The sequence below is a fragment of the Physcomitrium patens genome, chromosome 9 (assembly GCF_059467195.1).
Source record: "Physcomitrium patens ecotype Gransden chromosome 9, ASM5946719v1, whole genome shotgun sequence".
Taxonomy (NCBI): domain Eukaryota; kingdom Viridiplantae; phylum Streptophyta; class Bryopsida; order Funariales; family Funariaceae; genus Physcomitrium; species Physcomitrium patens.
In genome coordinates this window covers 7,431,475-7,453,761 of record NC_143418.1, presented here as the reverse complement: position 1 = coordinate 7,453,761, position 22,287 = coordinate 7,431,475, and the positions used below count along the sequence as shown (strand labels likewise).

At 38.6% G+C, this 22,287-nt stretch overlaps 2 protein-coding genes across 3 annotated transcripts; both read right to left on the bottom strand.

The window, feature by feature from the left end:
- Nucleotides 1-2,885: 2,885 nt before the first annotated feature.
- Nucleotides 2,886-13,937, bottom strand: LOC112286737 (tetratricopeptide repeat protein SKI3). 2 transcript variants are annotated; one of them, XR_016504724.1, is made up of 28 exons: nt 13,521-13,931; nt 12,385-12,838; nt 11,839-12,094; nt 11,584-11,646; nt 11,256-11,472; nt 11,066-11,122; nt 10,434-10,643; nt 10,112-10,318; nt 9,796-9,918; nt 9,435-9,518; nt 9,267-9,317; nt 9,078-9,173; nt 8,826-8,966; nt 8,628-8,708; nt 8,161-8,435; nt 7,873-8,044; nt 7,598-7,719; nt 7,377-7,434; nt 7,091-7,156; nt 6,676-6,897; nt 6,464-6,515; nt 5,847-6,208; nt 5,582-5,670; nt 5,150-5,326; nt 4,776-4,839; nt 4,229-4,372; nt 3,889-4,110; nt 3,437-3,716 (listed from the first exon to the last, which is right to left on the bottom strand). XR_016504724.1 is itself a non-coding variant. In XM_024528938.3 (27 exons), the coding sequence occupies exons 1-27, from the start codon at nt 13,749-13,751 to the stop codon at nt 3,544-3,546; spliced, it is 4,872 nt and encodes a 1,623-aa protein (XP_024384706.1). In that variant the 5' UTR covers nt 13,752-13,937; the 3' UTR covers nt 2,886-3,543. The 2 variants fall into 2 exon arrangements, 1 of the variants encoding a protein (XP_024384706.1); XM_024528938.3 differs by having other exon boundaries at nt 2,886-3,716; nt 4,229-4,839; nt 13,521-13,937.
- A 1,303-nt stretch (nt 13,938-15,240) lies between these two features.
- On the bottom strand, nt 15,241-22,287 carry LOC112286991 (cleavage and polyadenylation specificity factor subunit 2). The gene is made up of 18 exons (XM_024529535.3): nt 21,650-22,287; nt 20,803-20,971; nt 20,417-20,513; nt 20,171-20,297; nt 19,862-19,977; nt 19,629-19,723; nt 19,151-19,302; nt 18,929-18,986; nt 18,700-18,807; nt 18,255-18,510; nt 17,833-18,029; nt 17,562-17,654; nt 17,210-17,308; nt 16,898-17,029; nt 16,690-16,734; nt 16,175-16,342; nt 16,007-16,060; nt 15,241-15,794 (listed from the first exon to the last, which is right to left on the bottom strand). Exons 1-18 carry the CDS (start codon nt 21,796-21,798, stop codon nt 15,699-15,701), a joined length of 2,211 nt encoding a protein of 736 aa, XP_024385303.1. The 5' UTR covers nt 21,799-22,287; the 3' UTR covers nt 15,241-15,698.

Genomic DNA, 22,287 nt, shown 5'->3' with positions numbered 1-22,287 from the left:
TATAGTGCGTTGAAAGCCAAGAGTTGGACTTAGGTGTAACAATCACTTCAAGCCACCGTCAAGTCATTAGCCATACAATCAGATTTTCAAATAATTAAGGCAGAGTATGTGTTGTGTGATGATTTGCAGCTGCCATGCTTAATTAGGTAGCACATGGTTGTCTTTGTGCAATATTGCACTGAAGACAAGGGAATTTGAGTGTGTTTTTGTAGCATTTAACGATGTTAGCCAAGTAGGATTCTACCAATGAAAAGAAGATGGCTACAACCTTAAAGTCAACCCCCACGTCTAAAACGAAAAGGAAAAAGACAAAACACTATTTGCACAAATCACTTCATATAACATGTTTACAAAAATTATAAAAATAAGAAACAAAAAAAAGTAAAAAGAAAGAAGAAAGAGATGATTTGTAAAGTCATACATAATTTACATATAAAGATTTGGGATTTTTTTGAAAATTTGCAACTCCACTTTGCAAGGTTTATGTGTTGAATTTAGTTCTAAAATGGCTTCATTTTTATATACATAAAGTTTAATAGAAAACATTTACACGATTACTTCTAGCTTCTGAATTGAGAAAACATCATGCTACTTTTAATCCTCTATGTAAATGAAATATAAAAAATAAAATATTTAAAATTCAACGATTTCAAATGCATTCTATTTTTAATGATATTTTAAAAATTTCTCAATCAACTCTTCAATTCCAAACAAAAAAAATTAAAATTAAAATTAAAATTAAAAAACTACAATAAATTTCCAAAAACATGCTTATTATTTCAATACATCCAATACAATTGATAAATAAAACATTTTAAAACGATTATTCACATTGAATAAAATTTGTTAAACAAATTTTAGATACAATTCACAAATTTAAGAAATTGCTATTGTATCTAATAAAACTTTTAATATCAAATATCCAAAAAAACTCAACAAAATCCAAAAACATTTTGTTAAAATTTAACACAATCTATTCAATAATAAATAAAATCACAAAAATCTGAAATAAAAAATTACTAAAAAAATTATTATATGTATCTTACTATAAATTTGAAAATCATGTTGTAATATATATATATATATATATATATATATATATTTCTTATTAATATAAATGTTGAATTGTATAAAGACTTTAGCTATAGTCTTTATATAATACAACATTTATATTAATTTGCAATAAAGTACTAAAAATCTACTTATATAAATATTTTAGCTTCTTTTCTTGTAAATAGATGCATGCATGTATTGATTATTGTACCCTTTACATTATGCAAACTTATAACATCATACAAATATTCACATATATAGTCTTGCATTATATAATATATATGAAAGATAGAAAATTACATATGACATGTCATTGGAATAAAAAGAATTGAAGTACAATTTAAATAAATACTTACTATTTGTAAAATCAAATGAATACTTTGTAGTTTTTAATTGTAGAAGTTCATTTGTTGCAAAAAAAGCTTTAAATCAAAGTTGGACATGAGAGAAAAATCATAACAAAATGAGATATTAAAGATAGAAGTTTTTATTAAATTAAAAAAATAAATAAAAAAATAATAATAATAATTTTTTTTTTTACAATGCACAACTACATCATATATTAGGAAAATCAAGTTTAAAAACAATTTTGCTTTTGTAAGGTGCAACTGCATCATATTTAGAAAAGACACAATAAAAAAAATATCTTGCCTTAGCACCATACAACCGCCTTTTATATAAAAAATAAAATAAAATAAAACAAGCCCCATCTTAACAATATGAGGATTATTTGAACTACATTATCAACAACACAACCAATAATAATAAATAAATAAAAAAAAAATCTAAGAAGGTGGCAAAAATGACTAATAGTGTTGATTAAACAAAGCTTTAAAATATTGCATTAAAGTAGCTTCTTTTCTTCTTTCCAAAACATGAATAAGTAGAGTGGAACAATGAATAAATAAATAAAACACGCATACACACACATATACCAAAAAAAAAAAAAAAAAAAAAAAAAAATCTAAATTGAAATTATCCAAAGCACTCAGAGAAAAATTAATTAATTATTATAATAAATTAACTAATTTTAATTTTTGATTTGTGGTTGTATTTTTGTGTCTATTGAACATCTTCCAAACTCAAGGAAATAGATAAATCACTAGATTGGAAACTTGATAACTTGACTCTAATACTTAGATATTTCCTTGAGTTGTTGCTACACAAATTATTATTTGTAGAGTCAAGTTTAGACAAAAGTATCTACCTCTGTACAATGCTTGCTTGGTATCTCCTGAATTCAAAAGGGCACTAAGCAGGCAATAGGCAGAGACAAAACTTTTCCTTGGATTTTATTATTAGATTCTAAATATCTAAGGAATTAATCCAAGAAATAAAAATATGTTAATGCTAATGTTCTTGGCAAAATAATATCTTGTAAATTACTAGATTGGAAACTTGATCCTAAACAGAGCTGAAATAAATATTATAAGTTTCTTTAATGAGTGCTCTATTATTTTTGAATAACATACTTGTTTATTTGCTTGGGCATCTGTTGTCACTCTTTAAGTACCAATTGGAGAGAAATTTTCATCTCCTCTAAATTTCAATTTGGAAAGAATTTTTGGTGGTTTTTACAATTTGTGACTATTTTAGTATTAGTTAACTTTGGTTAGTTTAGACTTCAGTAACATAACCTAAACCATCATGCGAATGTATATAACTGTGGATTTGAATTCAGCACATCCTCTCCTAGATGCTAAAAATTAGGCAAATTTAATCGTGAAGATTGTCGCACAATTACCATCAACTATCTTATCTTAAACCGTTAGTATGGCTGGGGCTTAAATGTTATAACACAGTCGAACACAGGATACTGACAATTTATCGAGTCCAGTGAAAGATGTCCCTATATTCTAGAATTCATAGCTCTCCTCTCCTCGTCAAGGATTGGAAAGAGAGTACAGCTGAAAAGAGTTCAATCCTTTCACTTTCCTTCTCTTCACTTTCCTAGACTCCAACACTAAGAATGAACTTACTAACCTATGTTTCATAATGTTAATTGAATTAAAAATAAAATAAAAACCATAGACTCCTACAGAAATAACATTGATCAAAGTGAAAAGGACGTGGAATTTCAGAGCAAATCATACTGCCTCTTCCTATCTGCAGTAACTACTAGCGTTAACAACCTGAGTAACCACCGCGAGTTGCTCGTCTGCTTGAATAACCGTCTAGCCCAACCGGAGCCTCAATACAGTCGAATGAAGACATGGTTAGGCACCGCAATCATGCTGGAGGCGAGTGTAAACACAAGATTCCCCACTAAATAAGTAAACTGTATATTGTGTATAATGATTCTTTTGCGGCATCGACTTGCTGCAGCCGCGGTTTTGGTCTTCGTACAGATCAAAGGTGGAGCTTGTCAATCAGAGGTTCCACATACAACATGAAAAAGTGATCATAGGTGTCACTTTTTTTAAAATTGTGAGCTCAAATGATAAAAGAAGAGTACTCAACAATTTACATAAACTGGTGCAGACGTGAGTGCTACAATAACAATTCCCAATAGCGGCGGCAAGCTGGATTTGCGTGGGCAGCTCTCTGCATCCACGACCGCTTGCTTTGTAACGACTCAGGAGCGTACATGCCTGCATGTGAAGTATCCTTGAACTGTTCAGCAAGCAACCCCATCTGAAAATACAACTCCCCAGGTCTGTCCTCTGCAACAAAAAATCAGGGAAATTGACATTAGTTATCACACTGAACCTCAGTAAAGTTGACTTGGGCATTTACCTACAACTGTACATTACACATAGCAAGCTTTTAAAAAAAAAAGAATCTGATTCATTGCCAACCAGAAATGAAATTTGAGCATGTCAAGTATGAGAAAACCTGCAGGCCAGCATTTCCATGCCGATCGAAGAACTTGTTCCCACTTTTGAGCATTTCTACTACGAATGTTCCCTTTACTGGTTTCAGCTTGTGCCAGTAAAACACCAGCCACACAGACCTCGGAAGGTCCTCCTTGTGATGCAGCCTTGCTTAGACTGCGAACTGCTGAAGTTAATTGCTGTGGATAGCCTCCTAAGTTGAATAGTGAGAGGCAGAGTGCACCTACACGGTACATACAGATCTCAATATGCAAATTCACAAAAATCACTACAATGTTCTAACTAGAACCAATTTAACCAGTAAACACTTCTGCGTAGGAAACAACGCTGATTTAATTTACCGTGAAAGAGATGAAGAGGGGCAGATTCTGGATGGACGGCACAAGCTTGACCAGCAGCTTTCTCAGCAGAGATGTAGTCTTCCGCTTGTAAAAGCCCTTGGGCTTTCCTTAGATGCCATAACGAAGTCCACACCTTTGGATGAGCTGTACTTTTCAGACCAATAGCACGCTCAAAACTAGAATTTTGGTTCTCTGTCTGCAAACCCAACTTATCCTCCATTTCTGACAACTTCAAGTGTCCCAAAAGGTCATCCGGTTTTAAATTTCGTCTACACTTTTTGACCTCCACTCGCAGTAGCGGGAGATTCTGGGTTGCTAGATAACAACGTGCCAGATGAAAGCTAGCGACAAAATTACACTCTGCTGACGCATTCAATAAGCATGCAGCTTTCGCATGCTGCAAAGCAGCTGCAGTATCCCCATGCTCTAATGCTGCATTGGAGGCACATACTTTAAGTAGTACATCTATGTCCAAGGATACAGGGTCAGACACTGGCTGTGTGAGTGCAAGACGACCAACTGCAAGGTGTACATTTGGCTTTTGCACCTGTTGTAATGTGAGTACCAAACTAGATTTTGCCGTTTTGTTCCAAGGCTCCATGTGTACCCACCTGCGTAGGACAATTTCAAAAAATGCTATTTAGAGGGGCTTCACTGCAAATAGGAACCAGCATTGCAAGCTGATACGCAAATCAGTTTCAGGATAGAAGATTCAACACTCCATGCTCGCAAAACGACAAAATTGAAAAGGTATGCATAATGTGTTGAACAAAAATATCAATAATTTTGAGCTCAAAAATTATCAGGTAAAAAGAGGCATTACACACCCTATTTTTTGAATGCTCTTTTTGGTACCAGGTAACTACCATATCCTACTTTCGAAAAGAGGAGATTAAAGCAGAGCAATCACAAACATCTTACCGAAGTAATTTTGGAAGTACTGAGTGTTCGGCATTAGTAGCATCAGCCAATACTGCGCCTACCAAACTGGTACACAAATCTTGTTGTGGAACTGGACCAGGTACATCGCAGCATCTCAGAGAAAGGTAAGCACAATTACCGTAAGTGCTTTCCGTAAGCTTCTGACCGAGTTTAGCCCTGTCGATAACATACCAATTTCATAAATAAAATTCATGAAGAAAGGTTAAAAAATAATTGTTGATTACCATTCTGATGGTAGAGTTGGAATCTCATTTGCGCTTCACCAAATCAGAGAAGACTCTAAATACGGCACAGTCTACGTCAAATGAAAGTAAGTAGAATGAGTACTGTCGACATACAAAGAAGAAAAAAATTGAAAAAATAATAAGATAACATAAGCTATGTAAAGCTATCTAAAACTGCCCAAGGTACCGTGTTGAAATGCTGTCTGGAAATGAATGCATGGCCTTCAGCAATTCCTCAATTGTACTATTGTACAAATGCCCTTCCTCATGCTTGCCCTGCAATTCGAAAACACTCAGCTTAACGAAGACAAATTTACAACCAACAAACTTTCTGTGGTGAACTCTTCGTTATCAAGGCAACACAGTACTTGCGACCAGTCATGCTATTCAAAGCCCCGGTCTCCTTTCTCAGATCGGTAGTTCATTAAGATGAAAGAAATTAACATTAATACCTGTTTCCAATCGGCAACTAAATGATGCGCCTGAGGACCTCTTTCATGGTCAAATAAAATATTAGACCTATACAGAACACCGGCTACAGACTGCTGGTGATCCGCCATTATGGCCATAGCAAGAGCAGTAGAACCAAAAATCATATTACGAAAAAGATCCATACTGGCCCTTCTTAAGTCCTCCAAGACAAGGAGAGGCCTTGAAAGCCAGTACGTCATTCTGAAGAAGAGTGTATGAGATGCTGATTCTCCATTCACTTCTACAGCCTGCTGTGCAATAGCAGCAGCTAGCTCTTTTCTATTTCCAAGCCATGCTGCCACAGCGTAGCTTCGCAGTGCCTCTGGCTCTTCCATCAGTACGCCTAATGAAATAGAGAAACATGAGCTTGTGAGCTAAAATTATACTTCTTAAATCTGTAATTTCAATCTAAGTTCATTTTAATCATAACCACATACGTCGTCAGAAACTGTAATTTACAATATGTAAAATGACATGGCAACATCTGTCAACAATTCCAAACCCAGAAAATAAGAAGAGGTTACTCTATAACAGAGACTGCTCTGATGCTCCCAGAACATATAGTAGACGTCAAATTCCCGTAAGAAATGTTTTGTACCTGAATCTACAAGAATCTCGTACACTTGAACTGCGTCCCTTGCTCTGCCAGCCTGGAAATGAAAGGTAACTACATTTTTTTAAAAAGAAAATTTCAAGCCTTCAGGGGTATACGCATGTAATATCTGAAGATTAGTGTTTGGACTTTATTGCCCTTTAAGTGAAACGAACACAAGCTGACAGCATAAGAAGTTATCAAAAGACGACACTTACCTTGCATAAGACCCTTGCAAGGTTCAACAATACACAATTCAATTTTCCTGCAGCTGTTGAATTCGTCTTCCCCAGTCCTTCCTCAATTATATGACGTGCCAGCTGAAAAGCGGAGATTGCAGTTGACAGGCTCCCTCGAGACTCGCAAACAAGGCCCTTCAGATTGAGCGCTTCTACACTATGGGGTGCTCTTTGTACACACTGCTCTATGGCTGCATATACCTATTCCAAATCATCAAAGGCAATGCTCATATTCAGTACATAAATGCAATGTCATCCTAATCGATCCTCGACAAAGTCGCTGATGCTAGTAAATGTTTTGAAAACCTCTGTAGTCTAGATCGTTGCTGAATCACGCGTAACTTGCCCCATAACAAAATATGGAGTTTTTGTAGCAGTTTTAAATGATCTGCACCTGTGCTGTAGATAGGTGGCGGGTGCGTTCGGCTAACCTTGCAAGGCCAAGTTGAACTTGCATAACCTGCTTAACCACAAAAAAGCTGAGAGGTCGAGTTCAAAGAAAACCTTCACAACTACATCTTGATAATGTTCGTTGAGGGTGAAATTCACATGTAAAATCTTGACCACACAAAGCATACATCTAAATCATCGCAATTTACATTTCAGTGATTGATGACACTTGTCCTTTTTGCATAATAAAAGTTAGTGAAAGTTTAAAAACTTCTATGGTCCCAACATACTGGTAGTAGATGCACAGCATACAAGCAACTCGCGAAGGCTTCGTCCATCTCCTTCTTTCTGCATAAAAAGTAACGTTAAAAATCGAAAAAAGAAAAATTACAAGCAATTAAATTTCCATTCAACACAGAAGACTGCTCACGAGACGTTCAATTACAGCATCTATGACCTTAGAATCCGCCCCCCAAAGTTGGAAGTAAAAATCTTCAAATGAAAAACTCACCCATCACTGAGGCTGTGCAGAAAGGCCATACCCGCCCACGGTAGGCTTAGAGTCGGATCTGCACTTCGAGATCTATCGAATGCCTGCTTTGCTAACTCAAGCTCCCTCTCTTGCAGGTAAAGCTGTTAGCATAAACAAGAACTCCCACAGTCTCACATGGGAATATATGCCCATAAATCCACTCAGGACCAAGCAACCACTCCAAATGGTTCACCATAAAACATTCTGAATGGTACAATAAATGAGTTCAAGGTATTATGTGAAGAAGTGAAAACCTGTCCTAGATGAGCCCAAGTGCTGGAATGATATGCATCTAGTCGTAGAGCCTGAATAAAGGCATGTTGTTTCAGAGCTTTGTGTTGTACCAACACACCAAATATGAACCAGAGGTCTGCACGTGAAGTATCTAAGCGCAATCCTGATAAAACAGTTCTTTCTGGATCCAACCTGCCAATAAAAACAAGAGAAAAGATGAGAAGGCGAAGAGTTGGGTATACGCTTGAGCCGCCTTTCATGCCTCATATCATAAATCAACATATCAAATAAATTGGCGGCGAACATACCTTGTTGATTCACTCGGTGGTGCGTTCTGGTCTAACGAGTGGTCAAGCTTTATGGCCATTGCTAGATCGCCATACACATGGCCTTGCTGAGGACATATATGAAGTAAATGAAGATAAGCGCGTTGCGCTCTTTTGCTAGCAGCTTTACGCTGCTGATACCAAAGTAGAACCTGGTCGCAAAAAGAAGCCGCTTCCTGCTCATTGAAATCCTCTCGGGTGATACCATCTGATATGGAATCCATGAGATCACATGGCAATATTTGAGCATATGCAACCTGCCTCCAAACAATCGTTTATGAGAACGTTCTAAAGTGAACAAGATAACAAGCTCATCAACATATCTCCTACGTGTATGACGGATAAAATAACGTTTTTTCCTCAGTGGCTCTGCCATCACTCTCGAACAAGGATCTGTGAGATTTGTAGTAAGTACACATGTCATAATACGAAGCGTAGGTGGTACACACCTCAATATCTCCCAATAGTTTCCACGCAGCGGCAACAGTACCATTACTTGATGTACATTGGTGTGCAGCATCAGCAGCTTCCTGTAATGCACATGCTTGTATTACTGAGGAGCACCATAGCTTTTGGCCATCCACTATAGTCATTAACAAATTACAATATACACTTATCATCCATCCAGACATTAGAAATGATTCTACCTGTAAAAGTCTCGCAGCCCAAGCCAAGGCTCCAACACTTGTGCACTGACGAGCACGACCTAAAAGTGCAGCTGCAAGACCACACTGCGCGACCACATTTCCAGGAACCTTGTCGAGAGCATTACGGAATATGTCAATAGCCTGCAAGTAAGATCCAAAACACCATCTCAGCATTTCCAACTAAAAACACTCAGGTCAAAAAGAACAACTTAACTACGTAAATCACCGGCATAACAAGCATGTCATGCAAACCTGAGTATATGATGCAAGTGACTGGAGGATGATACCACTCTGAAGTAGGGCAAATATTGGAGATGTATTTCCCAAAGACACAACTCGTTCGTATGCCTGTAATAAAAACAAAGATCACTCATTTAACCATGAACAAGACCACTTGACTGTAAATAACTTCAAACGTAATTTATGGAATGCACGACTTACCTTCAGAGCAGCAGTTAGCATACCAAGTTGTTGATAAGCCAATCCCAACGCCTGCAAGAAAATGACAATAAAATAGGTGATGTAGTTTTCTGACATGAGATTTAACACAAGGCGATTCTTTAGAGTCACGATTAAGATGGAACTCGTCATAAGGTCCTGCTAGAATACCTCCCACAGACATCCATCCGAGCTGTAGCCTCGAAGTGCATGTTGCAGATTTGACACAGCCTCTGACCACTGTTTCGCTTGAACCTTTCAAAGAAAACACATTCCACGACAAAAAAATTTGTTAGTCCAGGTATAACTAAACCAGCAGTTTCAAAATGCGAAACTTAATCATCTCCGTCAGAAATCAGCTAAAACTGTGAAGACTCAAATATAATAGTAGTCACTGAAAGATCTTCAGGATGGCAAGTATACCGGCTCCTCAATACCATACAAAGTTCTACACGAATTCCAACGTCTTTAAGAATATCATGTTACATTGCTATTAAGCATCACACCTTCATACTGACAACACAAAATATACCTGGATATAGCCAAGTCGACGCCATGCCCAATAAGCTCGAGGCGAGTGTTGAGAGGCTTCTCGACATATGGCACCTTCCAACACAATTTGTCCTCCTTTTTCCAGTAGATTACAAAGAGCTTCCTACAATGAAGACAACCATACATATTTAGTACAAGCAGCGGAACAATAAACTGAGGATAGCATCAGAGCAGATCTGAGACAATATTATAGGATAATCTCATACCTAAACTAAGGCAATGGTAAGCAAGAGCAATCAACTTAATCATTGCTGAGCAGTTTTGTCCGTAAACTACCATGGAAATTGAGACCTCACCCCTGCCTCCAAATCTTCAGGATCAAGATTGATTGCCTTCTGGTAAGATCGGGCGGCTCGCCGCATATCACCAGCTATTTGATAATAATAGTGTCCAAGGTAACGGAAAACACCTGCCTCCTTCGGATCCAACCTCGCAGCTTCCACCAATTGTGCAACTGCTCGTTCTTTACCAGATTGCTCACCTGTTTCCCAGTATGACAAACCCTGCAATTTATAAGCATATTAGACTTTGATGAACATTCTGCTTGAATTACATTAAATTTTCATAATCAAATAACATGAGCAGAAAAACCAGAACCTCAACAGACTACTAACATACCAAACGACGGCGGTAAGTAGAGTTGTTCCCACAGATCGCCACGGCTTTCTCTAATAAATGCACAGCATTCTCAGCATTGCCTTTCTTAAAGTCCAACCAGCCTTTCTCTGCTAAAGCCCAATGATTTGTATTGTCAAATGACAAAAGAGCCTCTAATCTATCTTCGGTCTCTTTTAAGTCGTCTTGTGCTATTGCTACCTTCACTCTTCCCTGATTGAAGCAAATAAACATCGTCATGTTAGAATAACGATCCCGAACAAGATGCTCTTATATTCAAAAAGTGTCCTCTGGAAGAATTAATCAACAGCAAAAGTCATGCAAAATATTCAAAAGTTCACAGTGATGAGGCTTTCGCATTCAAATCCATCACAAAAAAATTCAAGAGAAAATCGATTAAATCGGAGTTATGATTGGATTTAGAATGAAAGACACTAAAAACAATATGTAAAATTTATAATAATTGTTGTGAATACGGCCGTCAAGATGTGATCTGAACTAATTTTGTTTTTACACCATTAACAAATCAACCGATATATTGCAACACATCTGTGCAGATTGCCGACTCCCTAGCCCTCAAGGATTCAGAAACCTCAGCAAACCAAGTCTAGAGTAACAGAGAGGAGAAATTGTACCTCAAGGGCAGCCTTAACTAATTCTTCAGCTTCTCTGTTACCCAATTTGTCTGCACCCTGATGATCCATGAGGTTTGATGAGTACTTATTGCTTTCCATGAATGCGTATTATTTACTTATTTCATGAGTACGTTCTAGAATACTTTTAAAATAATAAAATATTCGAGGCACTTGGATAGAAGAAACGCACATCTAATACAAATCGATACACCCTTTCTGCTTCTTCATAGGCTTTTGTTTCCAAATGCAAATGCCCCTCTGTAAGATGTAGACGCAGCTCTTTAGCAAAAAGCTGCAACCCGTACTTTGTTCTCCATAACTCGAGTGATTTGAATCCCCGCTTTATACTGTCCGCAGCACCACTATATGCACCTTCTGCAATTTGCAGATCAGCTAATAACTGCCATCTGCAATATTATCATCAACATTATTGTCATTGGGAAACGTAATCCCTCACAAAAAAAACACCGTCAACTAAGCTCCTTTAAAACACCTTCATAGCATGCTCAAGCACTCACCCGATCAAACATGTGTCATCAGCTCGAAGTGCTTTCTCACACAAGACCTTCTTGCGATCCGCACTGTAAAATGAAACAATCAGTTTTTAGGGTGGTGTTCCATGTCTATTTGAACAGCCAAAAAACCAGTGATTACCCCAATAATACTAAAACGCTTTATAACTTCGTTATGCACTAGACCCACGAAAAATTAACTACTAGAAACCTGAAACTGCAAACCAATAGAATAAAAACTTAGAACATGAGGACTCAGACCTGCTTTGTGACAAGGATGCGATTGTAGCAAGGGCAAGCCCATGAGATGGATAAAGATGCGCAAACCGCAATCCAAGTCTTAATCTAAAGTAAGGCACTCCATTCTTCGTACTTTCCGTACTATTTACGTTTTGGAATAAAAAGTCAGCATGGTCTTCCTCACAGAGGACAAGAGCCACTTCGTAACCAGTAAGAACGTTGGATGATAAGGTTGTCGCAATAGCCTGCTGTAGAAGTCGAAGTTGAGAATCTTTCCCTGCGCGTAGTGCAATAGTAAAGAAGCTAGGTTTACAATAACTGATTATCTAAATTCAACTAGCACATACGTCGTACTTGTAAAAAACTATCAATAACATCGACTCAGTGCACCAACTAGTTTGAAGTTTGAAAAGACAGACCTGCTAAAAACCATGGTGCAGGTTGCATCATCCACGACTCAAAATAATGACAATAAACGCGCAAAAAAAAAAAAAAAAAAAAAAAAAAAAAAAAATCAGAAACACAGTAACATTCCAAGATTTTGTGGATTTCAGGGATGGTAACAACCTCTAGATTCTCTCGTTGTTCGAAGAAGGAGGTCCAGTAGCAGTGCATTATAGCGCTCAACATGCAAACCGGGCTTCTGGAGTGCAATATGGAGGTTTGTCTCCAAGCCATCCCGTAAGGATTCCACAGTGTGAACCCCTAAAAGAGTAGCAGAATCCTTTTCTCTTTTCTGCTGCGTTGCCAAATCAAACAATGAAGCTTGTGCATCAATAACACCACAAAGCGCCCTTAACTGTGTATCAGGTGTCACAACTTTGTCTGCTTTCAACAACTCCTCCCAGACACCTAGTGCTTCTTCGTGACGCCCAGTTTTGACATATGTGGAGGCCAATCTCTCTGTGCAGGATGCAAAATTCTTCATATCACCAGAGGTCTGCGTGATTTGCCTCACAGTATTACAAGCTTCTAGAAATTTGTCAAACTCTGCACTTGCTTCATATAGATCCATGAATGCCTACGAGGGAGAAACCAAAAGTATGTCAGATCCATGAACGCTTCAGTTAGGCTTGACTGCATGACTAAACATGTAAAGCATATAAAATCCTCCACGAGAGCTCATGCTTGCAACGACAACACTGGATTAATTACATACATCTGTGAAACAGAAATGGTTAGTCTTCCACAGCAATTCAGGAATACAGCTGTTTAATTATTTGAAGTTGAACTTATTTCATTAGAAAAAATATAGAAGACAATGTGTCTCATTTGGCTTTGCGTTGCCAGTACATAGCTTATGCTATCAGATTTTCTCAAATCATGAACCTAATGACAAGAATCGCATGTAAGAACGATCTGTGGACTCTTTAAGCTAAAACCCTTGGACGATACCCTGAATCCAACTACAAAGAGAACGAAATCATGCACATTTGTTAAATTCCACAATGATGCAAAAGCTTAAGACCTTAGCGAAACTTTCTGGTGATATCAGGCGCAAGTGGAAAATGACATTATACAAAGGATTCTGGCATTGTGTGCAGATTCTAAGCATCAAAGCAACAGAATTGTGTACATATTTTAAGAAAGATCCAAGTGCAATATGCCGCATGAATTAAATCCAAATTTCAGCGGCTACTGATGATCAACAAAAGAATTTATAGCTGTACAAAACAAAAAGAAATAAGAGGCACTTCACTTACCAGCCATGCTGGTAGAGCAGATTTATCCTGCTCCACTGCCTTCCGAAGAGCAACCAGGGCTTGCGGGAAGTGATTGGTACCCTGCAGCGCCTTGGCCAAGAGGACATATGCGCCATAGCTAGCGCGGTCTTGCTTCAGTATTTGCTTACAGTTCTTCACCACATCGGGAAAATTTTTCTGTTCCAAGGCCTGCTCTGCTGCGCGCAATAACGCAGCCTTAGCGTCTTCCATTCTTCGGGACGTCCTCCACCTTCTACCTCTCCGAAGCTCCAATCATCCACAACAGAGTAAAATACTTTCTTACATGCTAATCAGAAAAGGGTTGGAGATAATCAGCGAACAAGCATCGCAACACCATTCCCAAAATGATGATAAAATTGAATGAAACGCTTCACTTGGTGCGTAGCCGTAGCTTTCGCGATTTGTCGCAAATAACCTCAACGTCATCGCTAAACGCTCCTTAATGCCGATACTCAAGTACCCCGGATATCACCGTTCCGGGTATCAATATCCACATGAAGGCCTTGTACTCCTGGTAGCACTTTCACACCTGCTGCAGCTTCTTTCTCAAAATTGCAATTCCTGCAGGTTTACTGTGTATTAGCACATGATTATATACCTTTAATGATGTTCATGTTAATCACCTCCTCGTATCCTTAATGCGCACTTTCTGTGCAGATAATCTTAAACGGAGGTAAAACTATAGTCATATTTTGAATGGTATAGGTTTATTGTATCGATAAAAAAAAAAAAAAAAAAAAAAAAAAAACTCAAACCAGAAATGAACAAAAACAAAACCTAAGAAACGAAAATCAACCCTTTAAATTGTAACTTTTTAATTTTTAGCACATATTTTTCTTTTTCTTTTTCTTTTTCTTTAATCTTTATTGATTATATATAATTGTTAGTTTAATTTTTCAAGATCAGAAGATTGCAAATCTGCAAAAAAATAAAGATTTCTGGAAAGCACCAATTGTAATGTATATTGTGATCATGAAATAATAGTTATTTTACTCCTAATTATATTGTGTATTTTACCTATATACCCAATCATTTGTTCAACAATAATAATTTGTAACTTACGAAAGTGCTTACAATATCAATAATAACAATAATAATAATATCAATATGGATTTTTTCACACTAAATTTACAAATTAAGATAAAACATGCATAGTATTCACCCACACACACACACATCTATATATATATATATATATACACACACATGATGATGATGATGATGGCAACAACCTAGTAAAGAACACATTTTTTGAATTTCATTTTGATATTCATGAAGTGCATGATCAAAATTCTAACCTTGTTGTTTATCATGTGAAATTTTGTTCCAACACGTATTGGAATAATTCATATTCCCTTTTAAAAGAAATAGAATTTGTTTAAACTTTGATTAATTTATTATTATTCATTAACTATTTATGTATGCTTTGCTGCTCGTAATGAACTGGTTCTGACTGGCACAGATACCTACCGACAAGTGGTTTATGCAGTTTCGACTGATCATGAATGGAATTTGCTGAGTTCCTCAGTAGCCGTACCAGAATCATGAATATTACTTCACATTTGCAAATGACTCTTCTTAAATTGAAGTGAACACCAAAATAAGTTACAGGAGTGAACTTTTCAAACCAAATGACGGAAACAATCGAAGCCAGATTTCATAGGCAAACAAAAAAATTTAGAAGGGCACACAATGGATGTAGTAGTAAGAGATCGGCGACACATCGTTAAATTGTATGACAACTTATACTCGGTCAACGTTACACACCAGCCCAGAAAAGTTTGTGAGATGATCTTCGATCTATTATGCAGTTGCAGTTAAGAAAGTCTTCCGGAGAATCTCATCGTTTCTTCCTTTCGACAACGACAGAATATTCAGCAGCTATGTGAGCTGTCTCTCTTTAAAAAGAACACCTTGTACGAAGTATCCTGCAAATATAATCTTTCTTGAGATTTTGCATGTGGAAGGAAAGAGAGTCTGGTACAACACTACTACTTCAACTAAATGTAATGCATACATGGTAACAAAAGGCTCTTTTCTTCTCTGTAAGAGGACAGTGAAGGTTCTAAAGTGCGGGTGCCAATTCTGACGTCTCCTTCACCCCTCCTCTTCCAGGTTTACGCAGGCTGTAGAGCTTTCACAATAAAATGGAAGCTATTATAGCATGTAGAACTGAGAATACAAAAGATCCCGTAATTTGTAATATTCTTCTGACAAAGGGCCCTCAATGACCAACTGCTGGCTTCCACCACTCTGCATCAAAGAGGCCATCCATTATTCTTAGTAAATCTACAATTTTGATCATCAACCTACGGAAAGAATTAGAGTAGTGAAGGCGATAGTATTCCAGTAATATTCTGGTCTGAAAACTACCGAGAAACTGCGATGGTCCAAGTGCAAACAAACTACGCATGGAGCTCGTGGCAAAAACAATGAGTGTATATTAAGAGTCGCCAATATCCTACCCTCCTCACTGCAAATGCGTCACCACATCGAAGTACACCACCAGCGAACTCGGCCTGTACAAAAATGAATCAATCAGGTCACAACTCTGAAGGATATGACTCCTGTGCAGCAACCCCTGCCCAGACACCTGCTCATTATAAAAAACTAAAATATAAAAGAGTCTTGACCTGAATGCCTTTCGTGGCCAGAAGTTGCTTAAAATCTGCGAGGCGCAAATCACCGACAAAAACCGACTTGTGGGGTGGAGGTGTTTCAGATGGAAGCAGCGGAAGCATCCCCTCTGATTCTTGGCTCCCGATCTCTCCATCTATCCACGCCACCTCATAGTCTCCCAACTGGCACCAAAAATATACAGGTCAAAAACAGTTCAATAAGTGAATAGTAGAAGCCTCCCCTTTTCCACAAGAGACTAAATGTTTTCTGAATAAACACCCAAAAGTGCCTCTAATCAATTATCAGAAGTTATAAAAATTCCTTAGGGTGGCACCTGATCGAACTCACTATCAGGTTGAACCAATGTAAATTATTTAATGGGGTTGAGGTGGAAGTGTAACCAAATCTTTGTCATGACATAGAGCAATCACTTTCTTTTCAATGAATCATTCAATCAGTTCGATTTCATACTTTGTCAAATCAACTCACGAACTTAGCATTATTTGGACTAAAGCTACAATTCTCTTACCTTTCTGAATAACACAGAACTCATTAACCGCTCCGTCAAACGCACCTGTACAGACGAACACGAAGTAAGAATAAATACGAGGACCCGTGGTTCCATAACTTCACGTGTGAAGTAAAAATTTTGACATTGCAATCATCAACAGCTGAAGGTTGAAGCAATGTTTCGAAAATAAATGTAACAAAGCAATAATCAAGAGCACCTCATTTACCTTATATGCACACAGGTCTGAAGTGACATCCTGAGTTTCACCAATGCGAGGGGCATACACATCTCGACACACATTTTTCACACAATGCTGCCTCAAATGCTCTGTGGCTTCTGCTGATCCATGTACAAGCACCTTCATGAAATAATGATCATTAGTGAGAAATCTATAAATTTTATATGTCGATCCATCTCGTGGATTTCCAGCCAGATCGAAACAAGAAACAAAGCCATTGTATGCTAACACCTTGGCATGGAAAACACGCTCTAGAAAAGTCAGGAATCAGCCCAGACAACAAGAATACGGTTATCTTACAAGCTTGATAGGAGCAACGTGAGCCAGAATGTTTTTTATGGAGCGGCCATCGGAGCGCCCCTCAAAGTCCATGTAGTACAGCGCACACTTCACATAAACCTGTTGTTCTCACTCAAAACTATTGGTCTTAGTAAATGATATGCATCTTAGTACAATACAACAAATAACAAGCATGTGTGAGTTCTTTTCCTTCAGCATGAAACAACACTCAACGCAACGCAATGACCTAACACTACGCAGTGACTATCTCGTCCGACTTCGCATTGAAAGCATAGGGGCCCAAGGAGCTGGCTGTACAAATGGTCCAATTATAAAGACAAGTACGGAAGTAAAAGTGAAAATGAAAACCCACTGTATAGTCTTTAACGACAACTTTCGAAGGCCTGTCAGCAAGAATCGCTTCCGCCTCCTGATCTGTGTTGTCTTCAACGTCAGCAACAGGCGCCTGTAGAAGTTGGAGAGCGCATGTTATGGCCAGATGCAAACAAAACCCATAGGCTGTAAATGTCCAGCGTATGATTCTTTCATGCTCTAAAAATTCCGTATTATCACATACTGACCTAGTATAAGAGCCTGATACGGCTATAAATAAGAGTCTGCTGCAAGAGAGATTTAAAATATACCTGTTGAGAACTTTGATAGTCCATCATTTCTGTGTCTTCAACGCGGTAATCTTCAGGGTTGATGACTTCTCCGTACTCATCCCAATCACTTGGATTCTCGTATAAGGGGAACATCGGGCCCGCAGTCTTGTCTGATGCAGTGAAACCATCAATAAGTATCTGACGTTGTGACGGTATTTCATTCGTGGCTAGTGAACCTGCAAAAAGCGTACTGTTAAGGTTAACTCTCGTGTAATTGCAAGTCAACTACGCACTGAATTCATGCTGACGCAACAGTTAATGTCTAAAAAGATACTAATTTATGGATCGAAATACACGACTTAAAGGACACCCTACTTCCATTGCCAAGCGTCCGTACCTTAAACAGCATGAACTAATGATGAACAAAGGTATACAAAAATGGCACAGCTTCAATCCTTTACCTTCAACACCCAATGGAACACCACCACCAGGTTCCGCGACAGTTAGAGGAAGAGGGCCAGTTACAGCTTTAGCTTCAGGTGAATTAGGGCCAACTTCTTCCACGAGATCGACTTCTGTTTCAGTTGCCATTTTAAGTCTTTGCTCTAATTCATAAGCTTGAAGTTCTTCACCAGTCAGAGGAATCTTTTGGCTCATTGTAACTTTCACTATCTTTGGGGGTGGTTCAGCTTGCAGTTTCTTTGCAAGTGTTCCCATCTGCACTAAGTTCACAAGACCCGATTAGTACCTAATAAATCATGCATTCATTTCGAAGACATCCATGTGAGGCTAGTTTTACATGATGCATATAATCAGAATTCTTGACATTGAAGAACTATACGTCTGAAGCCGCAACTTGCAAAATTTATGTCCATGCATGTTGAGGAAATTAGCAGGAAGGTGTACCTGACCACGTTCAGTAAAAAGCACAAGATTTCGAGAATCTGTGGCCCATTCCACGAACAAGTCACGAGCAAACCCACCCTCCAAGCTGGCCATCGAAGCAAAAACAACCTTGCATAAGACAGACCATAGTGTCAAAATGACCAAACTGTTAAATATAAGTTACATAATTGCTTTGAATTCTACAAATATGAAGAATCTGGGGGTTGAAGAGCAGATGTTAAAGTTTTACCTTAGGACCTGAAGGTAGTTCATCGAACTCCTTTCGATCATGACACAACTTGAGGTACCTGAAAGTGAAAAGAATTGCGAAGTTTTAGTAGATGGTTCAACGCCCCCAAGCTGCATGCTGAGTACAGAACACTTCTAAAATCCATAAATCCCCTTTCATAGAGAGCTACCTTACCAGAATATGCCGTAAATTTGAATAGATTCAGCAAGTAGCCGTGCTTACTTAAGAAGAAATGAGTTTTCCCGAGAGCTTCCGAAAGATCTGGCAATGGAATCACTCATCCATTCTAACAGACTCTTAGCGAACTCCACAGTACTGTAGGACACATTGGTGAGAAGAGCAACAGGATAGCTAAGTCGTTGATGCGCCCAGTTCTGCAGGTAACAACGATTAAGGATTGAGAACAAGCAACGCAATCCATACTATCTGTTTGATTAGAACTCCAGAAAGTGCGACGTAACAGCTGTGCTGCTCACACTCATTAACAATAGTCTTTGTACAATCTTTTTGAATGATCACAGTTTTTCAACGCAAAAGCAGGTAAATTGAGTACGAGTCAAAAAATGTAATCATAACATATAAGTGAGATCCTACAAAGAGCAACAAGTGCGTAGGTAAATATATAAAAAGTTACACCAGGAGATAGATGGCTGAGTTTAAAACATATTCGATCCATTTTAATGAGCTTTCTAGCGCTTACACTTTCTAAATGCAAGATGAGCTCAAGCACACGCCCTGCTGTTTCAACAGGCAACAGAACATTGCCCTCTGCTCGAAGCACTTTAAGTATCATATCTGCAAAGCATTGGGACGACAATTCGTTACACTCAAATAATATCCTTCATTGACTGGTATAAAGAAACACCAGAAAAGCATAAATTCAGTCTGCTAAAATCTGCCTACTACAATCAACAGACAGAATGAGAGACTTACCAATAAATTCTTGATCCCTCTGCTTCCGCGGAGGTTGGTTATTCAAGGCGTTGTATGCATCAGTAATGAGCACTGCTGGTCTCACAAAGTTCTCCAAAACGGTCTTGTTTAGGTGCCTGTAGACCATAGGACTTTGGTTAGTAGTTGCTATATGTGAACACTTTTTCACACAAAAACTGATGGAAGAAGGGTGCAGATTAGACCAGCGAACCAAAATTAGATGCAGACGAAAGCATATTTAAACAGCAAAAGAATTCCTATGAATGGATCATATCAACCACACATCCAACTTTAGTAACAGACGCATACCTTTCTTTGCGGTGATTAAAGTCCACAGCGTAGATAATTTCTTCAGTGTCCTTCGTAATTTTCCAGATAGTCCCACCCAAGAGATGGCCCGCTGCATAAGGAGTGATTGTCATCCCTTCCCCTTTGCCTACACTAGCACAAGAAAACATGAAGGTTATTTCTTGTACCGCAGTGTATGAGAGAAGGCACAACCGTCACTTTTAAAGAGGGATGTTAGAACCAGAACGATGAAAACGATCAAAGTACCTTGCAACTGATAGTGCTGTTGATATTTGAGCTGAACCGAGTTCGCAAAAGAAGTGTCCACATCATCGAGGGTGAATAAATCAAAATTGGAGACAGCCTGCACAGAATGCCACCTGACATTAGGAATACCAGCGCAGATAGGAATAACACATCCCCTGTGAGAAGAGATATGCATCTCAAAACCAGTTGATGAAAAACAAACTTCCAAAACAATGGAACCGATTTTCCAACATGAGAACAGATAACAAAATCAAGAAATGTTTTTAATGATATAATTCTAAAGTGTACCAAAGTAAAATTTACAAAAGCCATAACATAAAAATGTAAAAGCGAATTTTGATGCTTGTTAAATAGCAAATTTCAGGATAGTTTTCTAAAGTCTATACCTTCCGAGAAAGGACGTGGTCATACATATACATTTGTCCCATGTGGTGCACCGGCAACGTACAATACATAGTGGCTTGCAGCCCGAGCTTGGCAAAGGCATAGGTAAATGCGCCCAGATGAATGGTGTCCGGATAAGATAAAAGAACAGCATCGATTGTTGGGGCCACACTGCGAAAGGCAAACGTACATCGTTGTGTTAGTCCATACGTCTAATCACCAAATAGACCTTTAACTTTTTCAGCAGCTAACACCTAGATTGTTAACTTAATAAAGTACACAGAGTGGTAGATGTATCCCATACGCATAGGACCAATATTATCAGAGACACAGCTTGAATATGACACAATCGGGTAGACGTCATCGACTCAACAATTTCGATCGTTATGATTCAAAATATGAGTCAATTCACAGAAAGTCTCTACTCACAACAATGTAATCACTCCTTCCAGTACCTTCAAATACAATATTCAAAAGGCGATGCTGCTAATTTACAACCCACATTGTTTCCAATCTTATGTTCATAAGTAAACATTCCTTTCATATGGGCCACTCGGAAGGGATTTGCATTGAGCTAATTGCGAATACAAATTCTTTAAAAATCGTACCACATCACAGCTTCCAAACCTTGCACAACTTGACACAAACATTCCCAAACCTTCACAAAAAACCGATTGAAAAGGCAGCCTACAACAACAACAACAAAATACCTAATAATAACAAACTAAAAAATGAAAATTATTCCCAAACACTGGGGATCGAGCATGCTGAAACCCCAGGCGAAACCAGGTACCCCAAAACTGCCAGCTCCAAAACAGACAACTTAGGGTTTATGAGCTCGAGATAAACCTCTTGAGAGGCTCCAAAAGCGACAGGTCGAAACTATCAGTCCAACCGCAATCCAGCAGAAACCTGAATCCGTCCACCTGCAGCAAGTAGCAGAGAGGAGCCTCAGAGTGCGCCCCGCTCAGAGGCGTCACCTGCACACTCGTCCCCATGTCGTCCCCTTCCTGAACCCTAACTCAAGCTCCTCCAACGTCTTTCCTCCGCGCAACCATCGAACTCACCGATCCTCTATGCTCGCTCACACCAGCCAATGCGAAATCGAAATAAAAAGAAAACCAGCAGCAGCGCTACACGCCTAATACTAATACAACGACACCGCTACCGTCCTCCCTTGAGAGCGAATGAGAGCTTCTTCATGGCCCGAGCATCTGTGCCGGAAAGTGTCGTCGTCGTCGTCCTGTTGCATCGGGCAATTCCATGGAAAAACGTGCAAAGCCCCCCCTCTCGCTCTCTCTCTCTTTCCTTTCGTTTCCTTCGTTCCGCTGAATGGCGGTGTGGCTTGCGATGACCAATGAAACGTGACAAGGCGATGAAGGAAGGAAGGAAGGGTTCGGGATGGTGGCACAATTTCAATGCCAATGGCAATGCCACCACCATAGCCTCTCTCTCTGTCCCTCCCTTCTCCGGAGCTATTTATTACA